The following is a 27352-nucleotide window of genomic DNA, read 5'->3' on the forward strand; positions in this document are numbered from 1 at the left end:
ATGTAACGCCCGTCCCCCTACACCTCGCTCCCCGATTGAAGCTGACGCGCCCCGCTTCGAGGAACCCGGGCGCTGCCGCAGCTCCAAAAGCGACCGCGCCCCTGCCCGCGGGCCGGGGCCTCCTGGCAGCTGCCGGCCGCTACTTAAAGGAGCCCCACCCCCTTTGGGGCTGCTTTCCGCAGGCCACGCCCCCTCGCTTTTCACTCTTAAAGGAGCCGCGTCCAAGGCGCTCTGACAGCTCCCCCACAAAGCTCGGTCTATTTCTTTGCTGAAACGAGCGTGAGGCTGCGATCGCTAGGAGATAAAGGCTGCAGGGCAAAGAGTGGTGAAAGAGAGAAGAACCTGACAGGTTAAAGACCCCCAAAGTGAGGGAGCATCAGAAGGTTGGAGAGTAGTGGGTGAAGGGACTGGTTCTAGGGACTAATAGGCTACACTGAGCATGCCCAAATGTTTCCAAGGACCGCAGAGAATACGCCCCCTTACTCGGCCTACGCTGCGACTGCGGCGGTACCCCGCTCAGTTCCCGGCTCTGGGGACACGGAAGAATCACACCTCTGCCCTGGAAGAGCTCTCCAGCTGGCGGGGGCGCTAGACTTGGACACGAGCTAGCATGCCGCGACGCTGCTTGTGACGAGCGTGCTAGTCAGACTACACAGCGTGCTTTGGGGATACAGTAGAAAGATTGACGGGAAGGACCGAGGAAAGCCTCGTGGAGATAATGGCATTGGGACAGGCTTTGAAGATGGGTAGGACATATACAGGTGGAAATGGGGACAAGAGTGCTCAACGGAGAGGGAATCGCTGCCTGAGCAAAGTCATGGAGGCAGGAGCCCTCTGGGAATGCTGAGTGGTCCCACGTGGCGGCAGAGGGCCACAGGTAGCTGACCTGGGCCCCCTGGCACAACTAAGGGCCCTCTCCTGCTCCCACGGTCCCTCCACCCCCTCCATCACAGCGAATGGAGATTATGTTTCCCCCTCTATCTTCCTACTAAAGTGTGAGGTCCTTGAAGCCAGGGACAGAATCTGTCACCTTTCCATCCCCAGTGAGGATTCCAGGGCTTGGTCCAGATGGACTCTTAAAATGGATTGATCTGACAGTTCTCTCTGGGGGAGTGAAAAGACAGCAAGTGATGAGACTGTAAAAGTGGGCCAGGGTCCTGTGACCACTCTCTCAACACCTCCCTTGGGGGGCTCACAAGCAACTCAGCTTGTGCAACCCAGCTCATCCTCTCCCTGCTCTAAACCTTCAGCATCACCTGCGTTCTTGTCTCTGGGACAGGCACCAGATCCTCCCATTGCACCAGCAGAAACCAGAGACCCCCTCCTTATCCCTCACCACCCTCCCCCGCAAGTCAAATTCATCACCATGTTACTTCCTTATTTCTCTCAAATCTGTGCACCTCTCCTCATCCCATCCCTTCCTGATCTAAGCCTCTTCTCTCTGGCCTGGCTCATTCCTGATTGGTTTCTTCTCTTCCACTGTCGCCTCCCTGTTGTCCTTTCTCCACGCTGTATCTAGCAGGATATTTTCAAAATGCACACTCTCCTTCTTGAAGTTGAACTTTAGTTTAAAAGCCTTCAATAGCCACCATTGCTCAGGTTGAAGACCAAAATCCAGACCCTAAAGGCCCTGGCCCTGCTTATCTGTTCACCTTCATCTCTGGCTGCTTTCTTTCTTTCTTTTCTTTTTTTTTTTGGTGGCTTGCCAGTACAGGGATCCGCACCTGTGACCTTGGTGTTATAAGTCTGCTGCACTCTAACCAACTGAACTACCAGCCAGCCCTCTGGCCACTTTCTCCTGGCTGTCTGAGCCCTTGCCTCAGAACCTTTTCAATAATGTTTCATTCACTCTTTTCCTCTTCCCTTCCTCACTGTTGCCCCTTGGCGTAATTAACTCCTTCTGACCCTGATACATCACTTCCTCAGGGAAGCCCTCCCTGGGTCTCAGAAAAGGCTGGGCCCCTATGCCACAGAGACTCATAAAAGGATCTTTCTCCCTCACACCCTTCATGTCAGTCTGTAATTATTTAAATTTGAGTCATCTAGTTTCACCATTTCCCCCTAGCCTCTATGCTGCAGGAGTGCAGAGACCTTTGATCTCTTGGTGCCTAGCACAGGTCTAGCCCAAAACAGACCTGCAATAAATATTTGTGGACTAAGTTAATCTAATTGTGGCCAGCCTTAAATGCCTGCTAAGCAATTTAGGTCATATCCTGTTGGCTGTGGAAGAACAATTGGAGGGAATCAGGGCTTTCGGGCTTTGGGAAGATTAATGGATTACAAGGGAGGAAAGTGTGGAGGACTTGGAGTAGACACAAAACTTAGGCAGAAACTTCAGAATTTAAGAGAGACTTATTATTAGCCCCATCTTCCAGACAGAAAACTGAGGCTCATAGAAGTTGAGTAAATTGCTTGAAATCACATACCTCGTGACTGGCAGAGCCACAAATCCAGCCCAGGCCTACAGATCCCAGAGCCCGAGATCTTCATAAGATACTAAACTGACTCCGACCCGCTGCTTGTCAATGGTGGCCCATATACAGATTAGGGGCAGGTCTGGAGCCTGGGTATTATGGATCTCCATCACCTAGAAGAGGGCCTGGCATATCATGGGCATTCAGTTGGTACTTTCTGAATGGAGGGATGGGGTCATTTAACAGAAATGGCAAAGGCAGGAGAAGCAGCAAAGCTTCACACCCAACTCATTCTCCTGGAAGCAGCCACTAAGCAGTCTTCCCCACCAATCTGTAAGCTACCCGAGGCCAGGGACAGCATCTGCGGTCAGTGGCTCAGGACCTGGCCTGGAACAGTGACCACCCAGGTGTGGATGGGTCCCCTCAGAGTCAGAGATGTCAGGTCTGAAAAGCTGGGTTCCGGTCATCACTCAGGCACTCACAGGGAAGGCATCTGGCCTCTCTGAGTGTAAGCTGTAAGAGGCCCTCTAGACTGACCTGGGTAAGAACACTGTAGCCTCAGTCCAAGGACAGAGTGTGGTCAGTTTACCCACTGACCAGCGGACATAATAATTTCCAGCCTGTGAAGTGTCTCTCAATAATGCCATCTGCTGTTATTACTGTCATCATTATCATTATTCTTCCTTGGCTGAAGAGAGACAGCCTTAGGGAGGTCAAATCTAGAGTTTGCAGCTTGAGGGGTGGGGGTGGGGGGTCCAGTGGGTGAGGAGGTGAGGTCCCTTCTGAGGGAGCACACCCCCTGTTCTCTTAACTGCCCCTAGAAAACCAAAGCCATGAGCAGGGACTTCCTTAGGAGAACACCTTGAGAGACTGGCCAGTCTGGGTGGCTGACAAAAGGGAAGTAGTTACAAGTCATGTTCCCTCCCCACCCCTGCCCTGAGGAGAAGTCTCTGCAGATGACCACGGGGCCAAGGGCTGATTTGCATAGGCTAAGAGCTTCCTCCTCATCTCTCCTCCAGCCTTCTGGTGACTTCCTGGGCTTGAGGGTGAAAGGTGGCTTTCAACAGGTGGCTGTGGATGGGACAGAGTGGCACAGAAAAGCCTTTGGAGTGAAGTCTGCTCCCTGGGAAGGGAGGAAGGCTCCAGAGCCAAATCCTTCTTGGGATCTGGCCCCGAGGAGGTGGAGCATCCCAGTCCATCTGACCCAGGGTTTTCCTCCCATGAGAGGATTCTTTAAGGCTCTCTGAAAGCTGAGTCCTCTGCTGAGGCCTGTCCAAAGCTACCCTCTCTTCCGTCCATGTGTGATATTAAGCCAACATAGCCTAGCATGGCCAAGTGCCTTGCTCCTTCCATTTGTCACCAGCCTCACCATACCTCTCTGATGCTTCCTACATGATCCCAGGCTGAGCTGGACCCCTCGTTCCAGAGCCTTGGCCTCACCCTTTCTTCCTTATTTCAATTCAACCAACCCTTTTCACAAGCCGAGCACTGTGCTAGGTGCTGGGCACAAAGGTAAAAGAAATGGTCCCAAGCCCTCAGGAACTCACTGACTCATGGGTGAGAGACTTATAAGCAAATAAGTGTTAAATGAGATAAGGACACTAGTAGAAGTCTGCGTGAAAGAGAAAGGAGGAAGCAATTTGTTCATTCTAGTTGGGGTGAGTGTCAGAAAGGTAGAGAAGAGGCACATGAAGCCCAGTCCTAAAGGATTTGTAGCATTTCACCTGGTGAACAGGGGGAGATGTAGAAGACGCACAGCCTGAGCAAAGGCAAGGCGGCGGGGCCACACGTGGTGTTTGGCTTGCCCAGAGCCTACAGCCCGAGTGAGTGACAGAGCAGCGAGGCCAGCTGCCCTGGAGCCCGAGCTGAGTGGCCCTAGGCTGGGCAGGGACCATGGTGGCCGCCTGGCTGTGTGAGGTTGGGGAGCATGTGCTAACTGAGCTGCAGTGCCTTCTGGGGAAAGGTCGGAGCCATCCACACAGACGAGGAAGGAATTGGACCCCATCCCAGTTCTGTGTTCATTTTTTATCTTTTATAGGATTGGGCATCTGGAGAGTCAAAAATAGACCTTTGCCCATTGGGACAGGAAGCCTGGAGATCAAGAGATCCAGGGGAAAGGTTGGGAGAAGAGCTAGGATGGAGCTGGGTCTGAGAGGCACCCGAAGGGAGCAGGATGTGGAAACAGCTTGGCATGGGAGGGCCTGGTGGAAAGGAGGTGAGAGCCTGCACTGGAGAGCCCTGAAGGCCACACACTGCCTGCCCTGCCTTCCTGGGCCAGGTCCTCACCCCTCTCTCTGCTCTCTCCACAGCTCTTGAGGTCTGTGGCCTGAAAGGTGCTGGAAGCAGAGCCTGTGAGTGTGGTCTGGGTCTCCAGAGCCCCCAGCCCACTGCCGCCATGGTAGGAAAAGGTGCCAAAGGAATGCTGGTGAGTACAGGGTCCAGACTGCAGAAAGGAAGGAGGGTCGTGAGCACTGCTCCTTGGGACCTCTCACCAGCTGCTTGCCATGAGCCTCCATGGGGCCCAGGGTTGGCACTGTCATGGCTCCTGAGTACCAGGGCTGCCCCAGGTCTGGGCAGGCAGCCCCTCACCTGGCAGGTTAGACAGTGCCAGGCTCGGAGCCCATAGCTGGGCAGGTCCCGCCCCTGACCCCTTGAAGGCCTGCCAGGAGGCAGGAGGCACACTCCCCACCCTCATCACTGAGGAGCTCTGGAGAGATGACACAGCTCATCCCTCTGGGAGGACAGTAGGACACTTGGCTGCACCTTGGCACCCCCACACCCACCCAATGCTCTGCTGCAAGATGGGTTTAGTATGTGCTGATCAAGGGGCCCTCTGCCCTGTCTGGTTTTCCTCTACTTCTCTGGTTTCTTCTCATTCTGGAAGTAATAGACCAACATTTCGTTTGACTCCTCCCCTGCGGCCACTCAGATAATCTACACCTTTGCCTTCCCCAAGGCTCTTCCTTCACCCTCTGCCTCAGAGCATAGGGAGGTGGTGGTGAGGCCCCGTGAGAAACAGGGCCTGGGTGAGGTTCTTGGAGGAGCAAGACTCATTGATGGATGGAGCCGCTCAGCACCGCGAACAGGAACGAGGAAAAAGATGTCAAATCCTACCCCAAGGGCAGTGGTTTTATTTTTTCTCTCGGGATCTTGCCTCAGGGACAAGCTAGACAGGGCAGCTGTCGGGGGAGGAGACCAGTGACTGGGCATAGCCCCTCCCTCCTTAACTCCCTCCCCACCAATTCCTTCTGGTGCTTTTTTCATCCAGTTAAAAATTCATTAGCCTGGGGTCTCCCCTGAGCCGTCCCCAAACAAACCTTATGTCTCACCAAAGATTCCTGGGGCTGAAAGTGCCTGGTCCAAAGGAACAGTTTGGGGAGGGGTCTGGCTGTTCTGCGCCAGGCTAAGGACCCTCCATCTAGCCCTGTTCTGAACCTCCAGCACCCCATCCCTCGCCCAGGCCCTCAGGCCTGCTCTGATCTGGCTGCCTCCTGGTTGGATCAAGTCGGAATGAACCAAGGTTCTGAAGGTACTCCTGAGCCAACCTGAAATCTGGGTTTTCAGAAATGGGCACAGACCAGTGGGCCTATGGCCTTAACCCAAACAGGGCCCCACCTTTCCTGGAGGAGTCTTGGAATTGCCACAGGCCTGTTGGAGGAAGTGGGGGTGGCTCAGCCTCATGAAACCTGACAAACCCTCTGAGTGCTCCCTGGCTGCTCTTCGTTCTCTGGAGTGACCGTGAAATGCCTGGGGTGGGCAGGAAGGAGAGATGCGGGGTCCACGTGGGCAGCACGGAGAGCATGAATCACAGAGTCCCCAGTCCCTGCCTGAGCTGAGCTCTGCGGACAGCCCGGACAGCCTGTCTGTTGAAGGGAATGCTGCCATGGGACTTCTGTTCCCAGCACCAGGACGTGCCTAAAGATAGCTGGGTCTTGCTTTCCTTCATGCCCTCTGCCCTTTGGCTTCTGCCCACGGCTGCTGCGTTTGAGGCTCACAGCATCTGTCCCATGGGCAACCGCGGTGGCTGCTCAGAGATTCTATTCCTGCTGCTTTTTCAGTTCTGCTGATGACCTTGGGCTACTCTCTTCTCGGGTCCTAGTTTGGAACTGAAGCTGCCTCCATTCAGAGCTTGTCTCTAGGATACAGCCTCTGAAGTGCACTGGGCAGCCGGCCCTGCTGAGCCGCATCTCTACTGACTAACCTGGGCAGCTAAGTCAGCTCTTACTGGGCATTTGTGTCTTCCTGAGGGCAAGTGGCTAAAAAGGTCCCTTTCCAACATGCTTCTTCTTTGGATGCCACCAGTAGGTCAGAGAGAGGATGTTGAGGGGTGTGCATGTAAGCTGATGGCACTTGGACCTTCCCAGGACTCTGTGGCTTCTGTTGCCCTCTTTGTGTGCTGGTATGTAGGGAGTGGGCAGCTGGCCCCTACCTTAGGGTCTTTACTTCCATCCCCCTTTACCCCAGATTTGGGTGTCAGTGAGGACATGGACCCCCCACATCTCTTTAGTGTCAGCAGACACCCTGTGTCATCCTTGGAGCTTTTGTCAGGCTCTGGAGCAGGTGCCCATGGAGGAGCAAGCCACTTCCCAGCACGTGCCCAGGCCCACATGCCCACTGCACGTGTCCCTCCCCCCACTCCCAGCCCAGATGGTCTCTGCCAGGCCAGCTCAGCTGCATCCCTCACGCCTCAGTAGCTCCTAGGACAGGGCCGTGTGAGAACCCAGCTGGCCAGGGTGCCTCCAAGCCTGGGAGCAGCTGGGACGCTTGGGGGCACCCAGAGTGGGTGGGGTGGCCCTCCCACAGAGACCTAAGGTCTCTGTACATGTGCAGGGCAGGGCTGCCTGGCTCTCAGAGGACAGGGGGCTGGAGGAGAGAAGCCTAGGACAGGAGGAAGAGAGCTCCCACTGGCTCAGCTCTAACCCCACCGTCGCACACCAACTTCCCGTGCTGGCCATCTCAATCCTTCTCCTGTGCCACTCCCCACTCCCACAGAGGCTTGGGCAGTGGAGGCCTTGGTGAGCCTTGTTGGTCGCTTCCCATGTCTTCGAGCACACTGGTTGCTTCTGCCACTGGGAAGCCTCATGATGAATAACAGCAGAGTCACTCAACTATGCTCTGGATGCCAGAACATTGAATCCCAGAAGGCCTTGCAAGCACCGTGGGCCACCTATGGCTGCCCCACCCTGACCTGTTCTCTTATGCTTTGACATGAGGGTTTGGACACCTCTTGTCTGCAGCATCCATCACAGGGCCTGGCACACAGTGGGTGTTCACCCAGCCCAAGTCTTGGCATCTAGCAAGCATTCAACTTGTATAGGCTTGGCTCATACTGGGAGCTCACCAAGCACTGGGCTTGGCACACAATGGGTGATCCCTTGGTAGAGGGCCTGTCACCCCTGGGGCACTCACCTAGCCTAGCACAAGTCTCAGCATGTGGCAAATGCTCAACTGATACAGACTTGGCACACATTGGGTATTCCCTTAATAGAGAGCCTGTCACCCAGGAGGCAGTCAGTTAGCAGGGTGCCAGGCACATAATAGGTGTTCACCCAGTTCAGGGCTGGGCAGACACTGGGCCCTCACCTGGCACAGAATTTGGCATACACGGGGTACTCACCTAGTGTAGGGGCTCACTTGGCATGGGGCTGACATACATTGAGAGCTTTCCCAGTATTGGACTTGGCACACAGTGGACACTCTGCTAACACAGGTCCTGGCACACAGTAGGTGTTCTCCTAGCTCAGGGAAGGGCAATTAGTGGGCACTCCCCTTATATAAGGCCTAGCATAGTGGAGGTGCTCTCCCAGCCAGGATAGCCTGAGCAATGACCTTCTGCTGAACCTAGAAGTGTCACTCCCCCTCGCCAGTGAGGTGGACAATATCTAGATTCAGAAGAAATGGCCAAGTCTTCCTCAGGCTTCCTCTCTGGCCCTAAAAGCCTGCCCTACCTCCACCTTCCCACCTTCCCGCTAAACCACCTCCTCAACCCTGTGGCCTCATCTCCCCATGCAGCTTCCCTACTGCCCTCCCCCACCCCAGTACTTCTCAGTCCTAGCTCAGCAGGACCTTCCCTCCAGAGCCACAGGGGACAACAAAGCCCCTAGACTCCTTGCCCCACTGGAAGCATGCCTGCTCTTATTAAGAAAAGTCAGAGGCAGGGGCTAGGGGAGTCGGCCTCCCTGAGTGGCACTGGAGCAGCTGGATCCCACTAATGAGGCCTCATTACGGCCAGGGCCCAGCTGGGCTGCTGCCGCCTCCTGTCCCCATGGCCAGAGCCAGGGAAAGCCATCCAGCCAGGGCTGCCTGTTCCGGGCACCCAGCCCAGGCCAGGGCAGCCAGAGCCCAGAGCCCACCCTGGGTGGAAATGAGCATTTGGGCATCATGGGTGACTGGGCCTTCCTGGAGCCAGTAGCCCAGCCAAGGCCTTGGCCCTCAGTCTGTGCCCACAGGAAGTCAGGGGAGTATGTCTGGGACCAGGCTGCATGAGGTTGGCCCAGTGAGCAGCTGAGTCAGTGGGCTCTGAAGCCATCCTTAGGGGACTGGCCTGAGCCAAGGCCCATCCCCGCCACCCCCCATCAAAAAAATGGAGATAATAATGTACCTACCTGATGGGACTGTTGGGGGACAAATGAGTTAATATGTGTAAAGTGCTTAGGACACTGCCTGACTCTTAGAAAGCACTTAATATGCATTATCTATTACTATTATCTCTAATGCTCACTAGAGTCAATGATTGGTGCATGTCATCCCCACTTTAGAGATGAAGAGACTGAGACCTGTCACATTAAGTGACTTGCCTAAGGTTATATATGGTGAGAAATGGGCAGAGCTGGGGTTTGAACCCAGGCCTGTCTGACTCTAATGACTGTGCCTTTTTTGGTAAATGTCATCCTGCCTAGACAATATTCTGTATGTTCCCTATGGGGTCACCACACTTAACCACACCCAGAGGAAAGCCGTCCTTACACCAGAATTCATGCACGCCTCCATCTGACAGGGATTTACTAAGATCCTACTGTACACCAGGCCTTCTGCCAACTTCTCAGTTTCCAGAGTGACTTACACCTTCTCAGCGTCGGGACAATTATGCCCACCTTCCTAGCCAGTGTTTGTGGTGTCTCAGCATCAGCTGGAGACTGACCAGTGAGTGTGGCTTCAGAGAAGATGGACTGGATGGGTGTTAGTGACATTCTGCAGTTATGGTGACACCCGCTGGACTTGCCCAGCCCATGCAACACACACACCCTGAGAACTGAGACTAGCACCTCAGTTCTGAGCAAGGCAGCCCAAATCCCCACGGGTCCTCATTCCACAGCCCCCCCTTCGTCTGGACTCTATGGTGATCACCCCCTTGGCTAATGCCATCTCTCTTTGGACAGGCGATGGCGCAGTTTGCTAGATCAGGGCTTTCTTGCATGGTCAGTCACATTCTCCTATGAGGACAGCACATCATCTTGGCTGGTTGAAGGTCCACAACTCCAGGGGGGCAGGTACACCTGCAGTCCCCATCATCCTGCAGCCCATACCACTCTAAGAAGTCAGATGTTCTGGCAGCGCCCAGTGGATGGCACCCTCTGTCTTCCTGACCTGTCCCCATCTCTAGTGCCCAAAGGGGCGAAGCCCATCACTCATCCAGCACCTGACTCCCTACCAGGAGCCCACCAAGTGCCAGGCCTGTGGGCTCAGACAGCACCTGGGCCCTGAGGCCAGCTCTGGGAGGGGACTGAGCCATGCTTTCACTCTCTCCCATGTTTGCTCTGCCCCACTCCATGGTTGTGAGCATGTGTGTGTTTTCTGTTCCAGTAACTTGCTGGGAACAAGGGAAAAACACAACAAACCCCACGCCTCACTCTCTAGCTCTGGAGCACCCGCGCTACGGGGGGGAGGGCAGGGAGGGGGAGGCAGAGCTTCGGGAGGAGATGAGGTGAAAGTAATTAACGCTGCCCAGCCCGGCAGTGGGAGAGGCAGGGGATGTGTCAGTGTCGCGCTGGAGCTGGCAGAGGTGTGAATGAGCGGTGGAGACACGCGTGCCCCAAGTGCTCACCCCGGGATGGCCGTGGCTCCTGGACCTGTGGCCCCCTCCTCCCCAGAACAGGTCAGTCACCTTCCAGAAGGTCGAGCCCCCTCCCTGGTGCCAGGCAGGCTTGAGGCTGGGCTGGGGGTGGGGAGAGGGGCTGAGTGGTCTGTGCCAGGGAGGGGCAGGCACAGCCAAGCGAGCGAGACAGACACCAGCAAAAGTGACCCAGAAAGTTACAACTGTGCAAAGGAGTGCGGGAAGAGTTAGTTGTGCAGTGGGGGTGAGGGAGAGGAGAGTGGGGGGGTGAGGGCTCCCCAGCCGAAGGACCTGCTGAGAATCTGCTCTGTGTATCAAAGCTGCATTGTCCTAGCTCCCAGGGAGACGGGCCGGAGGTGCCCAGGAATTGTACTAATCAATACAGCCTCATTGTCTGTGCCACGGCAGTTACTCCTATGGGGAGAGTGGGTGAGGGGGCAGGGGAACGTGGTACATGGACTCAGTGGCAAGGGATGGGGGAAGAAGATGGGGCAAGAGTCTCAGCTGAGAGGAGAGAGACCCCTCCACCCCCAGAACATTCACCAAAGTCCAGGGCAAGTGCCCACGTGGGGTGGGAGCTGGTGTGCCCTCATCCCTGGAAGTCGGGGATGGGCAGATGTCAGGCACAGTGTGGCTGAAGGCAGTGAGGGTGAGGAGACTGGGAAGGCCACCCTTCTCCCCTGCAGGACATCCTGACTTGACCTTCAGAAGGCAAGAGAAGGAATGTCCTCAGAGGCAATATGGGCTGGGTCTAGGAGAAGTATTTTGCAGGGCTGCCCTCAAACCTCAGGACTGCTGGGGTCAAGAACCAAAGCCACTTCCTGGAGTACCAGCCTGCTGCCAACTGACTAGGATAGAGGCTGCCCACAGCTGTCACAGTGCAGGACAGAGCATTCCCTCCATCTTCTGGGCTGCTGGGCTTTTCCAGGGTAGAAGGCGAGGGGATGGGCAGGGGGATGGCCACCCAATGTCCTCCATCATTATCCCCAGGTCCTGCAGTGGAGCCTGGCATGCCCAGGGGTGCCAGTCTTCTGTCTGCTGCCCACAATATTGGCAGGTCCCTGTCTGCCAATCAGGGCTCTGCTGTGATGAAACAGCACAAGGCATGTCCTTGCCTCTCTTACCTGCTCATGAAGGCCTGGACTCTGCAGGCACCTGGAGTCCTGAGAGGTGCCCAGAGGTTGCTCTGAGGTTTTTCCTGAGACCTTTGGGGATTGCTTGGGACTGGGGTAGATTTTCCCATGGTTCTGCCCCTCCACCCCAGCCCCTGACTCCACAGCCAAGTGCTGAGGCCAGAGATGGAAGCCGCAGCTGTGTCTCTTGGCCCCACTCAGTGTTGTGCAGGTGAAGGACAGAAGACTGTCATTACAGAGCAGGTGCTCCCTAAGGGCCAGCCTGGCCCCTAGACTGATGGGGAAGAACTTGGAGGGACAAGAACTGAGGAATGACTGGTGGCAGGCCATGGGGTCTTCTAAGGCAGCCACAATTTACTGTAACGATTGTCCCGCCTGAATTCCCCACTGGGGCTCAGAGAAAGTTGCCAATGGTCTGATTTGGCTCCAAGTCAGTCTGGGATGTGAGGTCTTGCCCGTTCTCCTCCATAAAGTTTGTCTTGGATGGGACTTCATCCCATGAACAAACCCTGGGGCTGGAGAGTCCTAAACGAGAAGCCTGCTGGGTCCCAGCAGAGTCCGCCCAGCCCGGGCAGCTCCAAGATTCCTCAGTGTCAACCAAGAGCAGGAGGAGGGAGCTCACAATTCACAAAAATATGCACTGGACACTGATCTAGGAGGGTGGGAGGTGGAAATCTGGGCTCTCCGAGTCTGTGTCTGAAGGAAAGGAGGGAGTCCATCATGCTGTTGGTCGTGGTTACCCATGGGAGCCGGCTTTGCTGCTTTTTTCCTCTGTGTTTTCTGCACTTTCCAATTTTTTTTTTTTTTGCGATAAGCTTATTATACTTTTATAATCAGAAAATAAAGCACAATACATTTTTAAAAACTAATCTAGAAAGCTAGTGGGAACTAATTAATTGCAGGGGAAAGTCAGAAATAGCAAAATTCCAGGCAAAGTATAGCTACAGAATATTAGATGTACTGAGGCTGTCTAGTCTGTAAGTCTATCAGCTCTATTGAGATCATCTAGTCTACCCCTGGATTTGTAGATAGGGACACTGAGATACTGAGAGTGGACATGACTTGCCCAGGGTTACTGGAGGAGCAGGCTCTAGAACTGCAGGGTTCTAACCCCGCACAGTGTCCCACCTCTGCGAGGCCTGGGGCAGAGTGGGAGATCCTGATTCTGCCCTCAGAGCTGAACAGCCTTAATTCCAGGCCTCATCCAGAGCAGTAAATAAGCCAGGCAGAGGGCTATGTAAAGGACTTATGTAAGTGACTTCGCTCAGTGTGGTTCACCCAGCAAGGCGGGGGCAGGGTTGGGGGCTGTTAACCCATGACAGATCACAAGTACTAGCGCGGGGATGCATGCTGCTGCCTCAGCGACTGGTTCTAGGGGTAGGGGAACATCTGAGGGACACGTGTGTGTGTGTGTGTGTGTGTGTGTGTGTGTGTGTGTGATGGCCAGCTCATCCCACTCAGCTGTGGAAGGAAAACTCCCAAGCCTTCACTCTGCCCAGCCCACGAGAGCTTGGGTACAGGCAGTGTAGCCCCTGTCCTGAAGACCACCCGCCAGGCCCAGTGCAGTGGTTAGTGGAGGCTGCTTTGACCTGGCAGTGGCCTCTCAGAGTTGCTGGGAGGGGTGGCAGGGCACAGACGGGGGAGTCAGAGGTGAGAGTAGGGGCTGTCCAGGGAGCCTGTGGAGGAGGGGTCCAACCCAGAGGGGGACTGTGCCACTATGGTTTAATGCCCCACAGAGGTGTGAGCAAGGGAGTGAGGGAGAGCAGTGAGGGGCAGACAGTGCGTAATGGGTGGTGGGCAGGAGAAGCCTGGAGCACAGCCAGTCAGTGGTGCTGAGCTGGCTTAAGCAGGCGGGCAGCCAGTCTGGGTCAAACCACGAGCACAAAAGGGTTCTTTCGTGGGCACCTCTGAGCCAATGACCACTGGAGGGATAGTTAATATCAGCAGCACAGCCGTCCACCCAGCAGATCAAGAAGAACGAGAGGCTTAGAATAGGAAAGATTATGCAAGGAGACAAAAAAGCTATGCAGCATTGAAAAAGGCTTAGCTGCCCCAGGAGTAAGTGGAGGGTGTCCCAAAGGAGAGCTGGACAAGGAAGGGAACTGGAGCACCCAGAAAGCCCCTGCAGAACGGGGGCATTATGGAGATTCTTCCCCCCAGTTTGCTTGGAGAAAGGCAGACTTGCTGTGTCCTCCCCTGAGAGCTGAACCCTCCCCAGCCAATCCGCCCAAACATAGATGGCCCAGGAATCGGAGTCCAAGGCCGAGCGGTGGCCAAGCTTCCCACAGGCAGGCAGGCCGCGCAGTGCCGAGGTTCAGGGCAGGGCGGGAGAAGATGCGCGCTGCTTCTGTGGGGAGACTTCGCACATGGCAGACCTCAGACCTCGAGTGTTGTCAGGAACTTCCTGCCAGAGCCCAGTCGCCAAGCCCCAGTTCCAGCCCCTGTGCTGGGGGCTCCAGCCTCCCGTGTTGCAGCCACATGGCTGGACTGGTTAGCACAGGGCTCAGTGGTGTGTGGCTCATTAACAGAGCAGCGGCAGGCTCTTGAGGAATCAGGCAGTGGCTGCCTGTGGCACATGGCTAGAGGTGTCACCATCCTCCCTGTCCTCCTCCATGCCAGAGGAAGAGCAGACCTCAGAGATCCAAGTCTGGTCTCACAGCACTTGGTTGGGGGGCTGGGGAGGTCTGTCCTTCATGCTACTGGCACCAGGAGAGAGGCCTTGAATGTCAAGCCTTGGGGACGTGGGTCTCTGCAAGGGGCCTTGCCCTTGCCCTGCCCATGGGGCCTTCCTGGACCCTCAGTTGTCCCTGTTACAGCTGAAACCACTACTCTGTCACCCCACCCACATACTCTGAAGCTGCCACAATTCAGCATTGTGCCCCTAAGTAAACAAGCCTGGGACAGAATAAAACAAGTTATTGTAGGGTCAACATATAGGAGCTGTATTTGGCTGGTATTTGTTTGGGAATGGATAAACCACCCTAAGCAGGCTTCATACACTCTGGAAAATGGTCCCCTGACCCTATGGTATTGCTACACCTGCCCCAAAGAAGGCCCAAGGAGGTGGTGACATGCTCAGGTAGGATTCTGTAGGGACATGTCACAGCGGGCACACTCCTAGAGCCAACTGTGCCTTAAAGTCTCTTCATCAGGAAAGCCTTCCTTGACCTCACCCTGCTTCCCCCACTTGTCCTTCTTGTGACTTTGAGAAATTCCCCTTTATGGTCACATTGGAGTTGCACCTCAAAATTAAGTACATGTCTATTTCATTGATGGCCTGCTCCCCAACCAGACTTCTGTCTTGCTCCAGTCCCTGCTCAATTCCCAACACCTGGCACAGGGCCAGGCACATAGCAGGTGTCAGTAAATCTCTGTTACTGCATGAATGAGTCCATGAATGAATGAATGCAGGCTCCTTCAGCCAGCCAGTTTGCTCTAGGTGCCCCTTGAAGGGGACTGCACAGTTCCCGGTGGTGTGGTCCCAATATTCTGCAGAGGGTGTGAGCGCCTGCATCTCCACTGGGCAATGCTGTGCTGGGTGCACAGGACAGTCACCCCACAAAGGCGTATGTGCTGTAGTGCCCATCCACCAGGCATTGGTGTCCACATTCCCAGATGGGCCTTTCTGGAAGGTGCCTGGGCCCAAGGAAGCCATTTATCCCCTCTGTGATTATCTGTGATTGTCAGGGTCCTACAGCATTTCAGAGCACCAGGCTGCCTTGCTTGTTGGCCAGAGCGACTGTTCACCTTGAATATTTCTCTTTCAAGATGACGGTCAGCATCATGTTACCATCCACTGTTGCCCCTCAGAGGCCATGCTGCTCCATCTCTTTTTTTTTTTTTTTTTTTTTTTTTTCTTTTTTTGTGAACGGCCACACCACGCTCAGCCTGTGAGCGCACCAGTCATCCCTATATAGGATCCGAACCCGCGGTGGGAGCGCTGCTGCGCTCCCAGCGCCACACTCTCCCGAGTGTGCCACGGGGTCGGCCCAATGCTGCTCCATCTCTTTTTTTTTTTTTTTCTTTTTTTGTGAACGGCCACACCACGCTCAGCCTGTGAGCGCACCAGTCATCCCTATATAGGATCCGAACCCGCGGTGGGAGCGCTGCTGCGCTCCCAGCGCCACACTCTCCCGAGTGTGCCACGGGGTCGGCCCAGTGCTGCTCCATCTCTGACCCTGGGTGTCCTCTGTGTACCCCTGTCCATTTCAGGGAAATAACCCATCTCTGAGAGGCTGTCATTGGCACTCAAGGACTCTGTGTTTCTTTATTGGTGACTCACAGGGTCCCCGTCTCCTTAGTGAGACCCCTCAGATCCTTCAGGTTCTGGCTCAGGGTGGGTTTGATTTCCTGCTCACCGTGGGAGGGGTGTGGAAGGAGTGTGGTGTGGGGAAGAGCACATTCCACTTACTAAGGGACTTGCAGAGCCAGTTCCAACTCTGGGGTTGGGGGCTGCCCCCAGTGCGGCCCCTGGGCAGGCCTAGCATTCTTCCCTGAGGCAAATTCCCTCATTGTCACCCCCCCCCATCTTCAGGCTCCCTCCTCTGCAGGCGACTCTCTCTCAGTCTAGAGAGACCCTTCTTCCTGTCACCTCTTTCTGGAACCCTCCCTCTGTTTCCCCTAGCAGAGTATGTCCTCAAAGTCTGGCATGGTGTCTACAAGTCTGGTCTCCTTCCCCAACTCATGGCCCAGCACCCCCCAGCATGGCCCAGGTCAGCCTCCCCAGGGTCCCCTACCCAACCATGAGCAATATCAGTGGTTCCCCTGGCCCCTCCCACCCTGAGTCCCAAATTACCCTCCTCATCTCTGGCCCAGCTCAGCTGCTCCCCTGATTTCCCCCCAGCCCTGCCCACCCTGTACCCCCAGGAAGAAGCCTTCAGCTGGGGGAGGGTCCAACATCCCTCCCCCACAGCTGCCTGCCCATGGGCAGCACCAGCGTGCTCAGCCTGCCGATGTGGTAGGCAGCGGGTGGGGGGACTGTCTGGACACAGGCCCCTTTGTGCCCAGCCTGACTTGGCTGCTTGGTATGAGGCTCAGCTGCTCCCAGATCCTTACCCAGAGGGAAGAGGGGAGGTTTTGGAGGGGCTAGCGGACTTTCGGCTCTAGCTCCTTCCTCAGTGGCCCACCTCTCAGATGTCGGCAGCAATGCCTCAGGTGGGCTGGTGCGCCTGGCATCAGGGGCTGGGGGGGGGGCTGGTGAGGGCAGCTGTGCTTGGCGCCCTCTGGTGGCCACTCCTCCCATCTCCCCTCCTCTGCCAGGCCTGCCTGCAGCTCCTGCCAGCAGAAGGGAAGCACGGGCAGGGGGCGGGGGGGAGGGTCCATGGTGTCCCTGCTGCGGGAGGCCCACAGGCGTGGAGCACAAATGCCTTGCTGATGGTAGATTCTCTCCTGTCCCCACAGAATGGTGCTGTGCCCAGCGAGGCCACCAAGAGGGACCAGAACCTCAAACGGGGCAACTGGGGCAACCAGATCGAGTTTGTACTGACGAGCGTGGGCTATGCCGTGGGCCTGGGCAATGTGTGGCGCTTCCCATACCTCTGCTATCGCAACGGGGGAGGTACCCACGGGCACAGGGCAGGGACCACACACTTGGGTAGAGCCCACCTGCCAGGGCCTGGGCCACCCTCTCCCTGGCACAGACCCCACTGTGGACAGAGGTTGACCTCTGGCCCTGGCCTCCTTCACCCCCATCCCTGGCTTAGGCAGTCTTTGCCTAAGGCATAGACCACCCCCAGACCCTGGCAGCCTGTTATTTGGGCCTGGCCCTGCCACCCTATTCCCTCAAGGGGAGAAGAGGTGAGAAAAGCACCTCACCTCCCAGGGTTCCTTGTTTTAACCCTGTCTTTCAACAACCCCCCAAATGGTTCAGGGATATTTGAGGATCCCAGTGACTTACGTTTGTAAAATCGCTTGGTTAAACCATCAAATCCCACCCACCCAAACATGGCAGTTCTGGGGCCTGGATTCTGCACAGAGCAGACTTCCTGGGAGCCTCTGTCAAGTTCAAAGACAGATGGGGATAGTGTGCCTCAGACCCAGACTCCTGCTCCATGCCTGGCACACTTCTCCTTGGGTCCTACCCAATCACAAAGGATTTGCTCTTGGGTTCTGAGCAGGAAGCCCAGGGTGGGATCCCCCAAGCCCCCCCACTGAGCCAGCCCTTTCCCTGCCTGCCAGGTGCCTTCATGTTCCCCTACTTCATCATGCTGATATTCTGTGGGATCCCTCTCTTCTTCATGGAGCTCTCCTTTGGCCAGTTTGCAAGCCAGGGCTGCCTGGGGGTCTGGAGGATCAGCCCCATGTTCAAAGGTGAGGTCTAGGTGGAGCTCTCTCTCTGTCTCTGTATCTCTCTCGCTCTCACACACACACAGACACACACCCCTCTGGGAGCTGCCGCGCCGACTCGCCCATCTGTACAAACACTGCCAACCCCTGTGGAGCCACAGTGGTGACTCCAAGCCCTACATCAATGGTCAAGGCCACGGATGCATGCTGGGATCCATGGTTGCTTGGCCTCCACCCTTCCCTCCTGCCATGTGTATACACAAAACTCCTTTGCCCTGCAACTTGCCCCTACCAAGGCATTGAACTATCACTCCTGTGGCCCTCCATCAAAGCCTAACCCTTGGGACCTTAGAAATTGTTAACCTTGCCTGCTTCCCTAGCTGAGTGTGTCTCCTCCGCTTCCACCCCCTCCCCCAGCAGTGCTGACCGGTGCCCCTCCCTTCCCCAGGCGTGGGCTATGGCATGATGGTGGTGTCCACGTATATTGGCATCTACTACAACGTGGTCATCTGCATTGCCTTCTACTACTTCTTCTCGTCCATGACAAACGTGCTGCCCTGGGCTTACTGCAATAACCCCTGGAACACACCTGACTGCGCTGGTGTGCTGGATGCCTCCAACTTCACCAACAGCTCCCGGCCTGCCACCCTGCCCAGAAACCTTTCCCACCTGCTCAACCACACCCTCCAGAGAACCAGCCCCAGCGAGGAGTACTGGAGGTGAGGCACCCACTGGACCTGGGATGGGGGGACCTGGTGGCAAGCCCTCTCCTCCCCATCAGGCAGCTGTCTGCAGACTAGGTTGGGTGCTTGCTGCATGCTCTGCTGGGCTCAGAGGCAGATCAAGGAGGGTGAAGAGGTTTGGAGGTTTAGGAGAAGAAGCTGATGTGCAGAGACCAATAGAAGATGGGATGTTGAGTTGGGGGGTCCTTATAAAGCTGCAGTGAGGGAAGCCTCCAGAAATCTGGCAAGTCTTCAGAGGGAAACCAGATAAAGGAGGACGGCATCCTGGTGAGAACAGCACGAGCTGAGGCTCAGTGGGCAGAGGCTTGTCCTAAGGCTGAGAGGAGCCTGCTGTGATGAGAGTAATAGGTGTATGGGGGACTCATGGGCCATGAGGTGGCCTCAGAGGGGTCACCACCTTCACAGAAAACTTAGACTTCATGCTGCAGAACAAAAGGAGCCAGGACATGCCCTGTGTCAGGGGTGCCGTGATCAAGACAGCCTGGCACACTTTATCTAGAGGTGACAAAGAGTTTCAGAGGCTGGCTGAAGGTGTTCTGGAACACCTTGTCCCAACTGGTGGGCAGAGGGCACCACAGGACATCCTGGAGGAAATTCCCTGTATCCTGTTGAAGAGCTCGTAGGCCAGAGGGCTATGGGGAAGGTGGATGGGCCTGGTTCATTCATTCCGCAAACATTCATGGTGTCTGCTCTGCCAGGCCCTGTGTGCCCATGGTGGATATGAATGGCCCAGAGCACCTGCCCTGAGGAGCTCACAGACCAGTGGGGAGACAGACAGCTAGTTAATCATATTAGGGGCAGGGCCTTGGTACAGGTATGTGCAGGGGTGTGGTGGAGGCACAAAGGGGGTGGTGGTTAGTTCTAAGAGGCTGAATAAAAGAGAAGTGGTCAGGGATTCCCAGAAAAGAGAAATAGGGAAGTAGAGGGATTGGGAGAGACATGAGCAGGTGAGCAGAGGCAAACTAAGCTGGGGTGAGAGCAGGTGGGACACTGAGTAATAGGACAGAAGCAGCCTACAGGCATCGTGTAGTGCAGGCTTTCTCTGTTATGTGATGGAGAGCCATAGGTGAGATGTTTGAGGCCTCAAGGATACCTGAAGTCGCAGCAGGTCCTCTAAGCCTGGTCCCGAGTGCTCCAACTCTGCAGGAGCCAGCCTCCCTGTTCTGGCCTCTGTGCTAGATTATCAAATACAGGTAAGACATGGCCACTGCACTCGGAGAGTCTCAGTGTAGCAAACACAGCTGCTGTCTCCCAAGGAGGGATGGGACTCAGTTCCCCAGTCACTGGACATTTCTTGAGCACCTACTAGGTACTAGGCACTGTTCTCAAAGGGGAGACAACAGGGAGAAAGATGCACACAGGAGCTGCTCTCATGGAGTTCACATCTAATGGGAGAACTAAGCAGCTAATTGCCCCATTAGGTGCTTTACTACATTTGAGGCATGCTGTGGACTGGGCAACTTGATCTAGACTGGTAATGATGAACCTTCCTGGAAGCTCTTAAGCCTCACCCATCCCCACCACCCACTCCCCCCCTTTTAGGTGCCCCTTGGTGGCGCTTGTCCTGGGGGTTGTCTGTCAGGGACTTCTAGCCCAGCTGGGCTACCCAGGGCAAAGCTTGGAGACTTTATCCAGCAAAATCGAAGGGGAATAGCCCTCGTAGAACTCCAGCCCGGGAGCACACTGGGGGGCCAGTTGAACCCTATTCCTCAGTGGGACTGGAGCCCGGCACCTAACTAGCCCGTCCCAGGCGGGACTCTCCCTGCAGAATGACTCCCTGCTGACCCCTCCTGGACAGCCTGGGAAATGACCCTTAATGCTCAGGTGCGCTTCAGCAAGGAAGGGAGAGTGAGCATTCCCATTTCTTGAGCACCTACTATGTGCCAGACATATTACCTCAGTAGATATTACTATCCCTATTTTCAGATTCAGAGACTGGCATTCAGAGGTCAAGGACCTGGGCAGCAGTGACCCATCTGGCTCCACTGTGGCCTGGTGTGAATTAGGCCAATGGTGCTGTGCAGGTGCTCTAAGTCCACACTCTCCAGAGCTCCTTTGGAAAGCTTCGTGATTTCATTTGAGCCCCACAACCCTGTCAGGTAGCTTGGCCAGGTACTATTTTTTAAATTACCATTTCACAAATGAGGAAAGCAAGTCAAAAGAAAGATTCAGAGACTCCTCTAAAGTGAGAGAAGCTCAAAGGGCAGACTCCTGAGCTCATGTCTGCCTCTCGCTCCCCTTTTCACTCATGGTCCCCTGTCCCTCTCCACCCCCTGCACAACCTTGTGTTACAGTCCTCGGTGCTGGTCTGGTTCCTGCTACTAGGGCCCTAAAATCATGGCCAGACTTTCTCACCCCCACAGTCCCTGTAACACCCAGTGGGACTTGGATCCCAGTTCCCCTGCCCGGTGTCTTCATGGCTGCTGTAGACTCACACAGACCTCTCTCAAATCCTGGCCCTGCCACTTACCAGCTATACGGTCTCGGGAAGTCACCAAACCTCTCTAAGTCTCAGTTGTTCATCCATTCAATTGCGGTGGTTACACTATCTACTTTACTGTTATACATGGCTGCTGTAGACTCACACAGACCTCTCTCAAATCCTGGCCCTGCCACTTACCAGCTATGCGGTCTCGGGAAGTCACCAAACCTCTCTAAGTCTCAGTTGTTCATCCATTCAATTGCGGTGGTTACACTATCTACTTTACTGTTATGAAGATGAAATGAGATAATGCAGCATAAATCACCAAGAACAGTGACAAGTGCTCAGCAAGCACAATCCTAGTCACTGCTGGAGATGCAGACAAGTAGATTAGGGGTCCTGTTCTCAAGACATTTACCATCTGGTTGGAGAAACTGTATATATAAATTATATAATATATAAATAAATATATATAAAAATGGAAAAAAATACAGGATAATTCCAGAGACATCATGTATCAAGAGCCAACTTGTAAATATATTGGGTTCCAGAAGTTCTTGGGTTAATTGTTTACTCTTAAAAGCTCATGGTCTAAAACCAAAACAAAACAAAAACTAAATACGGTGCCATAAAAATAAAGCTAGAATTCATTATTTGGTTCCCAGGCTAGTCTTATAAACTTTTTAATCCCTAGTATTATAATGCTGTTCTCTTGCAGGAGAAAATAATATAAAGCACTATCAGTTTAGCATGGATTATTCGACAAAGTTTTAAAAATCCTTTAAACAAGAAATTGTTTCTTTGCTTTGAATGCTGATGCTCGAGGTAAAGCAACTCAGTAGAAGGACCCTGTGGCTCTTCTGAAGGGCAGAGCTCCCCAGCCCCGGGGTGCCTGCAGGAGTGCCCGGTCAGGCAGGGCCTGGGCAGCCCAGGGCCCCCAGCCCAGCTGCCTTCAGCTGTGAGTGGCCCTGTTTGTTTACCCTGAAGGGCCTACAAATATTTTTTTCTATGTGTGCCCAGAAGGAAAAAAGACTGGAAAACACTGCTGAAGGGCACCAGGAGCCTCTCCTCAAGGGTCCCACAGCTTCTGAACTTCTCTCACCCCTTGTCTACCAGTTACCCCATCCACTTAGAGCCCCGAGAGGTTCTAGCCAGGGTCTAGTTCAGGCATCTGGTGAAGGAACCATAGCAGTATGGGGGGAGTCGGGCAGGAAAACAGGGGGAAGGGGGTTGGACAACGCCCCCTGCAGGCCACGGTGTGCAGGGCGGCCTGGGAGGAAGACGGGAGGGAGAGGAGGCAGCCCCAGGCTCTTGCAAATTGTCAGGCAGGCTGGCAAGTGAGCATGAGACCCCAGGACTGGCAACACCACCTCATGAGGGTCTGTCCGTTGTAACATCCCAGCACAAGATATTAAAAATGCTGCCATGAAGTATGAGAACTGATTGGGGGGAAGAAAGTGAAAATAGCTAAGAATGCTAGAAGACAGCCTGTGAAAGGGAGCTATGCTGAGAGGTCCTAGCTGTGAGAGGGGAAAGAAGGGAGACTACATTTAACCTACATTTATCTACAATTTGTCCTGGGGCTGGTGTTATTATCCCAATTTTACACATGAGGAAACTGAGGCTCAAGAGCTTTTTTCTTGCTCATCACTTCTAGCCTGGACAACTGCAACAACCCAACTGGTCTCCCTCCAGGTTCTCCCCTTTACAGCTCCCAGTCCACTTACCACCACGTTCATTCATTCATTCAGCAACTATTTATGGAGCACCTCTCTGTGCCAAGCACTGTGCTGGGCACTGTGGGATACAGCAGTGAACAAAACAGACAAAAATCCCTGCCCTCATGGAGGACAGAAGACAAATGAAAGAAATAGGTTAAATACAGTCCGATAGAAGGAGATGTGTGCTGCGGAGGAAAATAAAGCAGAGAAGGGGGAGGGAGTGTTGGGCTGGAGTGGGGGCCGCAGTTTCAAGCAGTAGCCAGAGGAGGCCCTTTGAGAAGAGAGAAGAAGGGAGTCATGTGGACAAGCCCAGCTATATAGTTTGTGAGGCCCAATGAAAATGAAAACATGGGCTGAATGCTCAAATGTATTAAGAATTTCAAGGTGGCAGTGGCTGAGCACTGAACCAAGCACAAGGCCCTTTTAGGCACAGGGCCCTGTGTGACTGCAGGGGTTACACCGTGTGTGCATGTGGATACCTGGGGAAGAGCACTCCAGACAGAGGAACAGCATGTGCAAAGGCCCTGAGGTGGGGACGTCTGGCGTGTTTAAGGGGTAACGGGAAGCCAGTGCAGCTGGAGCAAGCAGCAAGGTAGAGAGGGAGATGGCAGCACAGGGGGCAGTGGACCACATAGGGCCTCGTAGCCACTCCAAGGTGAGTGATGGGAGCCACTGCAAGGTTTTGAGCCAAGGAGAGGCCATCAGAGCACTCTTCCAAAAACTCTTCAGAGGTCTCCCATTGCCCTCAGGATAAAATTCAAACTTCTCAGCCTTGATGTCAAGGCTCCCTGTGGTCTGATCCCTTCCATTTCTTCCCTCCCCCTTCTGTTCCAGCCTTACTGACCCCTGTCCTGCTGCTGCTATTCCCTGAGCCTGGCACACTCTTTCACTCCTCCTCACCCGCCTCCTCCCTATTCCTCAAACCGTAGCTCCAGCCTCACCTCCTCCAGGAAGCCTTCCACCCATGCCTCTCCCACAGCACTGAGACACCCCTCCTGGGGGTGCCGGCAGCACCCTGTCCTTATCTCTGCCCTTGCCCTTCTCCCCCTGAGCAGTCCTGCTTGCTTCCTTTGCCCTCCTCTATAAGGGCTGGGAAGATGCCTCCTGCAGGTCTGTATGCCCAGCACCTAGCGCAGGGCCTGGCACATAAACGTCGAGGCGATTGGAAGGCACGGATGGTGTGGCATAGGGCGCCAGATGGAGCCACCCGCAGGGAGGAGTTCAGGTCCAGCCTTTACTCAGAACTGGCTACTTCCCTCAGTTCATTGGAGATGGAGCAGATTAGTGTGGGCAAAAGGCTCAGAAGGCTTCCTGGAGGGGGAGATACCTGATAGGATGAGGACTGGACAGTCCTGAAGGGAGAAAAGCACAAGCAAGGGCAAGGGGTGGGCCTGAGCAGGGCCAGGGAGACCTCCACACCCCAGAGACTGAGGAGACTGGCCCAGGCCTGGGGTGTGACCTTCAGGAATCCTTGAGGGTCCTGAGAGAGGCTGCAGAGCATTGGGCTGCACATGCAGAGGTGCTGGGCGGGCTAGGGCGGATGGGGCCTCATGACAGAGGAGGGAGTGGCTGGGCTGGGCCCCAGGCCTTGGGAATTTGTGGCAGGGCAGCAGGGACTGGCCCTCGATGACAGTCTCCCCTTCCCCAGGCTCTACGTGCTGAAGCTGTCGAGCGACGTTGGGAACTTTGGGGAGGTGCGGCTGCCCCTCCTCGGCTGCCTCGGTGTCTCCTGGGTGGTCGTTTTCCTCTGCCTCATCCGAGGGGTCAAGTCTTCAGGGAAAGCAAGTAGCCCTCCCCAGCAGGCTCTGTGCCCACGTGGGAAGTTCCGCCTCCCCGACCTGGGTTGCGTGGTGGGGGGAGGCGGAGCGGGGGTGATGAGGGGCCACAGGGCTAGTGCTGTTGGGGGCCAGGGAGGCGGTGCCCGGGGCGGGGAACAGCCTGGAGAGTCATGGAGCGCGCCTCGCACCCAGGTGGTGTACTTCACAGCCACGTTCCCCTATGTGGTGCTGACCATCCTGTTTGTCCGCGGAGTGACCCTGGAAGGAGCCTTCACGGGCATCATGTACTACCTGACCCCACAGTGGGACAAGATCCTAGAGGCCAAGGTGGGCTGTGGAGGGGGACCCGGCAAGGGGGTGGAGAGGGTCCAGGGAGGAGCCTGCCTCTGACCACAGCCTCGCCTGCCCGTCCCTCCTGCAGGTGTGGGGGGACGCCGCCTCCCAGATCTTCTACTCGCTGGGCTGCGCCTGGGGAGGGCTCATCACCATGGCTTCCTACAATAAGTTCCACAACAACTGTTACCGGTGAGAAGCTCCCTGCCTGCCCTGAGCCTGCCCCTGTCCCCTGCCCTCTCTGCAGCCTGATCCTGGCTCCCCAGACCCTCCTGGCCCTATCACTGAGGTCCTGGGAGAATGGGGAGAGAAGCTTTGGCAGGAGAGAGAAGGGGGATGTGGACAGTGATGTCCTAGGGGTCTGTGAGGACTCAAGAGCCTCAGGCTCACTTAAAAAGGGCAAGAGCAGACCAGAAAAGTTGGGGGGCACCTTTGTTCCTAGAACGTTTTCTGTCTCTACATCTCCTCTTGGCCCAAATCAGAGAAACGGAAGCAAGCTAGACTTCTTGAACTCTCTGTGTCTTCCTCCCATCAGGGACAGTGTCATCATCAGCATCACCAACTGTGCCACCAGCGTCTATGCGGGCTTCGTCATCTTCTCCATCCTCGGCTTCATGGCCAACCACCTGGGGGTAGACGTGTCCCGTGTGGCAGACCACGGCCCTGGCCTGGCCTTTGTGGCCTACCCCGAGGCTCTCACGCTGCTGCCCATCTCCCCGCTGTGGTCCCTGCTCTTCTTCTTCATGCTTATCTTGCTGGGGCTGGGCACTCAGGTACGAGGTGCAGGATGTGGCCAGCGGCTTGAGGAGGGAGCAGGCAGGGGTGCAGGCAGGCCTCTGCTCTGATGGCCCTGTATCCTGCAGTTCTGCCTCCTGGAGACACTGGTCACAGCCATCGTGGATGAGGTGGGCAATGAGTGGATCCTGCAGAAAAAGACCTATGTGACCTTGGCTGTGGCTGTGGCTGGTTTCCTGCTGGGCATCCCCCTCACCAGCCAGGTAGGAACTGAGGGCCAGGCCAGGCTGGATTTGCCAGGGTAGGTGGGGAACAGTGGGGGAGCCCACACTGCAGCCCCCCGGCTCAGCTGCCCGCTGGCCCACAGGCAGGCATCTACTGGCTGCTGCTGATGGACAACTACGCAGCCAGCTTCTCCCTGGTTGTCATCTCCTGCATCATGTGTGTGTCCATCATGTACATCTACGGTATGTGCCTAAGCTTCCGTGGCCCTGCGTCCCAGCCCCTGGCCTGCCCATGCTGGCCTGCTGGGCACTCTGACTCCCCCGCTCTCCAGGGCACCGGAACTACTTCGAGGACATCCAGATGATGCTGGGATTCCCTCCACCCTTCTTCTTCCAGATCTGCTGGCGCTTTGTCTCTCCAGCTATCATCTTTGTAAGTTCCTCGCCGGCCCCTCCCTTCCCTGCCACCCCTCAGCCAAGTGTCCTTCTCTTGGGAAGCTGTGGAGGGAGAGCAGGAGCCCATCCATCTGGCCGGAGCTCCACACCCACAACTCCGGCCTTTGAGAATCTCAGAGAGGTTGGATAATCAGGGAGGGTGGGGAGGCAGGCCTGGCCTTAGGTTGGAAGGGAATGTTGAGCCCTGCATTTGAGGAAGACATCACCCAGGCTCGGAGGGAAAGCGCTGCAGCAGCTCTAGTGAGGCAGTCCTCCCTCCCTGGGCTCCTGCCTGGGGTCCCCAGGGGGCCTCAGCAGTCACTGCTGATATCCTGTCAGCCTCTGTCTGCCTCGTTGATCTCATCTCCCCAGTCCCTCACAGAGGAGGAGCAGATAGATATGTGGTGTGAATGTGTGATGTTCCAGAAGCAGCCCCAGGACCTGTAGATGCAGGCAATAGGAGTCAGATGTCAGCTGGCATGGGGGCAACTTCGTAAGCCTTCCAGGCAGTGAAGTGGGCTGGCTTGGGAGGGGGAGTTATAGATATGTGGTGTGAATGTGTGATGTTCCAGAAGCAGCCCCAGGACCTGTAGATGCAGGCTATAGGAGTCAGATGTCAGCTGGCATGGGGGCAACTTCGTAAGCCTTCCAGGCAGTGAAGTGGGCTGGCTTGGGAGGGGGAGTTCTGGTCCATGAATATTCAACAGCAGGAAAACTCCCAAGAAGGAGCTGAATTGGTAGCATCCCATCATGGCAAGGAACCGGGCACTCTCCGCACACTGTCCTGTATTAACCCCTGTAATTCAACTCTCCAAGGTATAACTGTTATCCCATTTTACAGATGAGGGAACAGGCACAGGGATGTTAAGTAATTGGTCCAAAATCACACAGCTAATAAGAGGCAGAGCCACAAATCAGAGCAGGTAGTCCAGTTTGGAGCCTGACTGCTGGGCCAGCACAGCACTGGAAATGTGGTTCACAGACAGGAGCAAAGGCTGCCTCCCAGTGGAAGTCAGAGGGCTCAGCCCAGTGACCCGGGCAGTGTTTAGAGTCATGCTCTTGTCATGCTCAACTCC

The 27352-nt window shown here is 55.4% G+C and overlaps 1 protein-coding gene across 7 annotated transcripts in view; it reads left to right on the top strand.

The window, feature by feature from the left end:
- SLC6A9 (solute carrier family 6 (neurotransmitter transporter, glycine), member 9) overlaps positions 1–27352 on the top strand; it is a 32039-nt gene that overhangs the window by 1586 nt on the left and 3101 nt on the right. For 2 of the 7 annotated variants that reach the window (XM_008570384.1, XM_008570385.1), the window contains exons 2-12: positions 4724–4839; positions 17001–17157; positions 17778–17909; positions 18334–18604; positions 24420–24552; positions 24742–24876; positions 24971–25074; positions 25418–25655; positions 25746–25880; positions 25985–26084; positions 26174–26274. In XM_008570384.1, coding sequence (XP_008568606.1) covers positions 4810–4839; positions 17001–17157; positions 17778–17909; positions 18334–18604; positions 24420–24552; positions 24742–24876; positions 24971–25074; positions 25418–25655; positions 25746–25880; positions 25985–26084; positions 26174–26274 — 1536 coding nt within the window. In that variant the 5' untranslated portion in view covers positions 4724–4809. Of the gene's footprint in view, positions 1–4723; positions 4840–10246; positions 10510–17000; positions 17158–17777; positions 17910–18302; positions 18605–24419; positions 24553–24741; positions 24877–24970; positions 25075–25417; positions 25656–25745; positions 25881–25984; positions 26085–26173; positions 26275–27352 lie in introns of those variants that run through there. The other 5 variants (XM_008570383.1, XM_008570388.1, XM_008570386.1 and 2 more) reach the window with 5 other exon arrangements.

Source organism: Galeopterus variegatus, unplaced genomic scaffold, assembly GCF_000696425.1.
Source record: "Galeopterus variegatus unplaced genomic scaffold, G_variegatus-3.0.2 Scaffold598, whole genome shotgun sequence".
Taxonomy (NCBI): domain Eukaryota; kingdom Metazoa; phylum Chordata; class Mammalia; order Dermoptera; family Cynocephalidae; genus Galeopterus; species Galeopterus variegatus.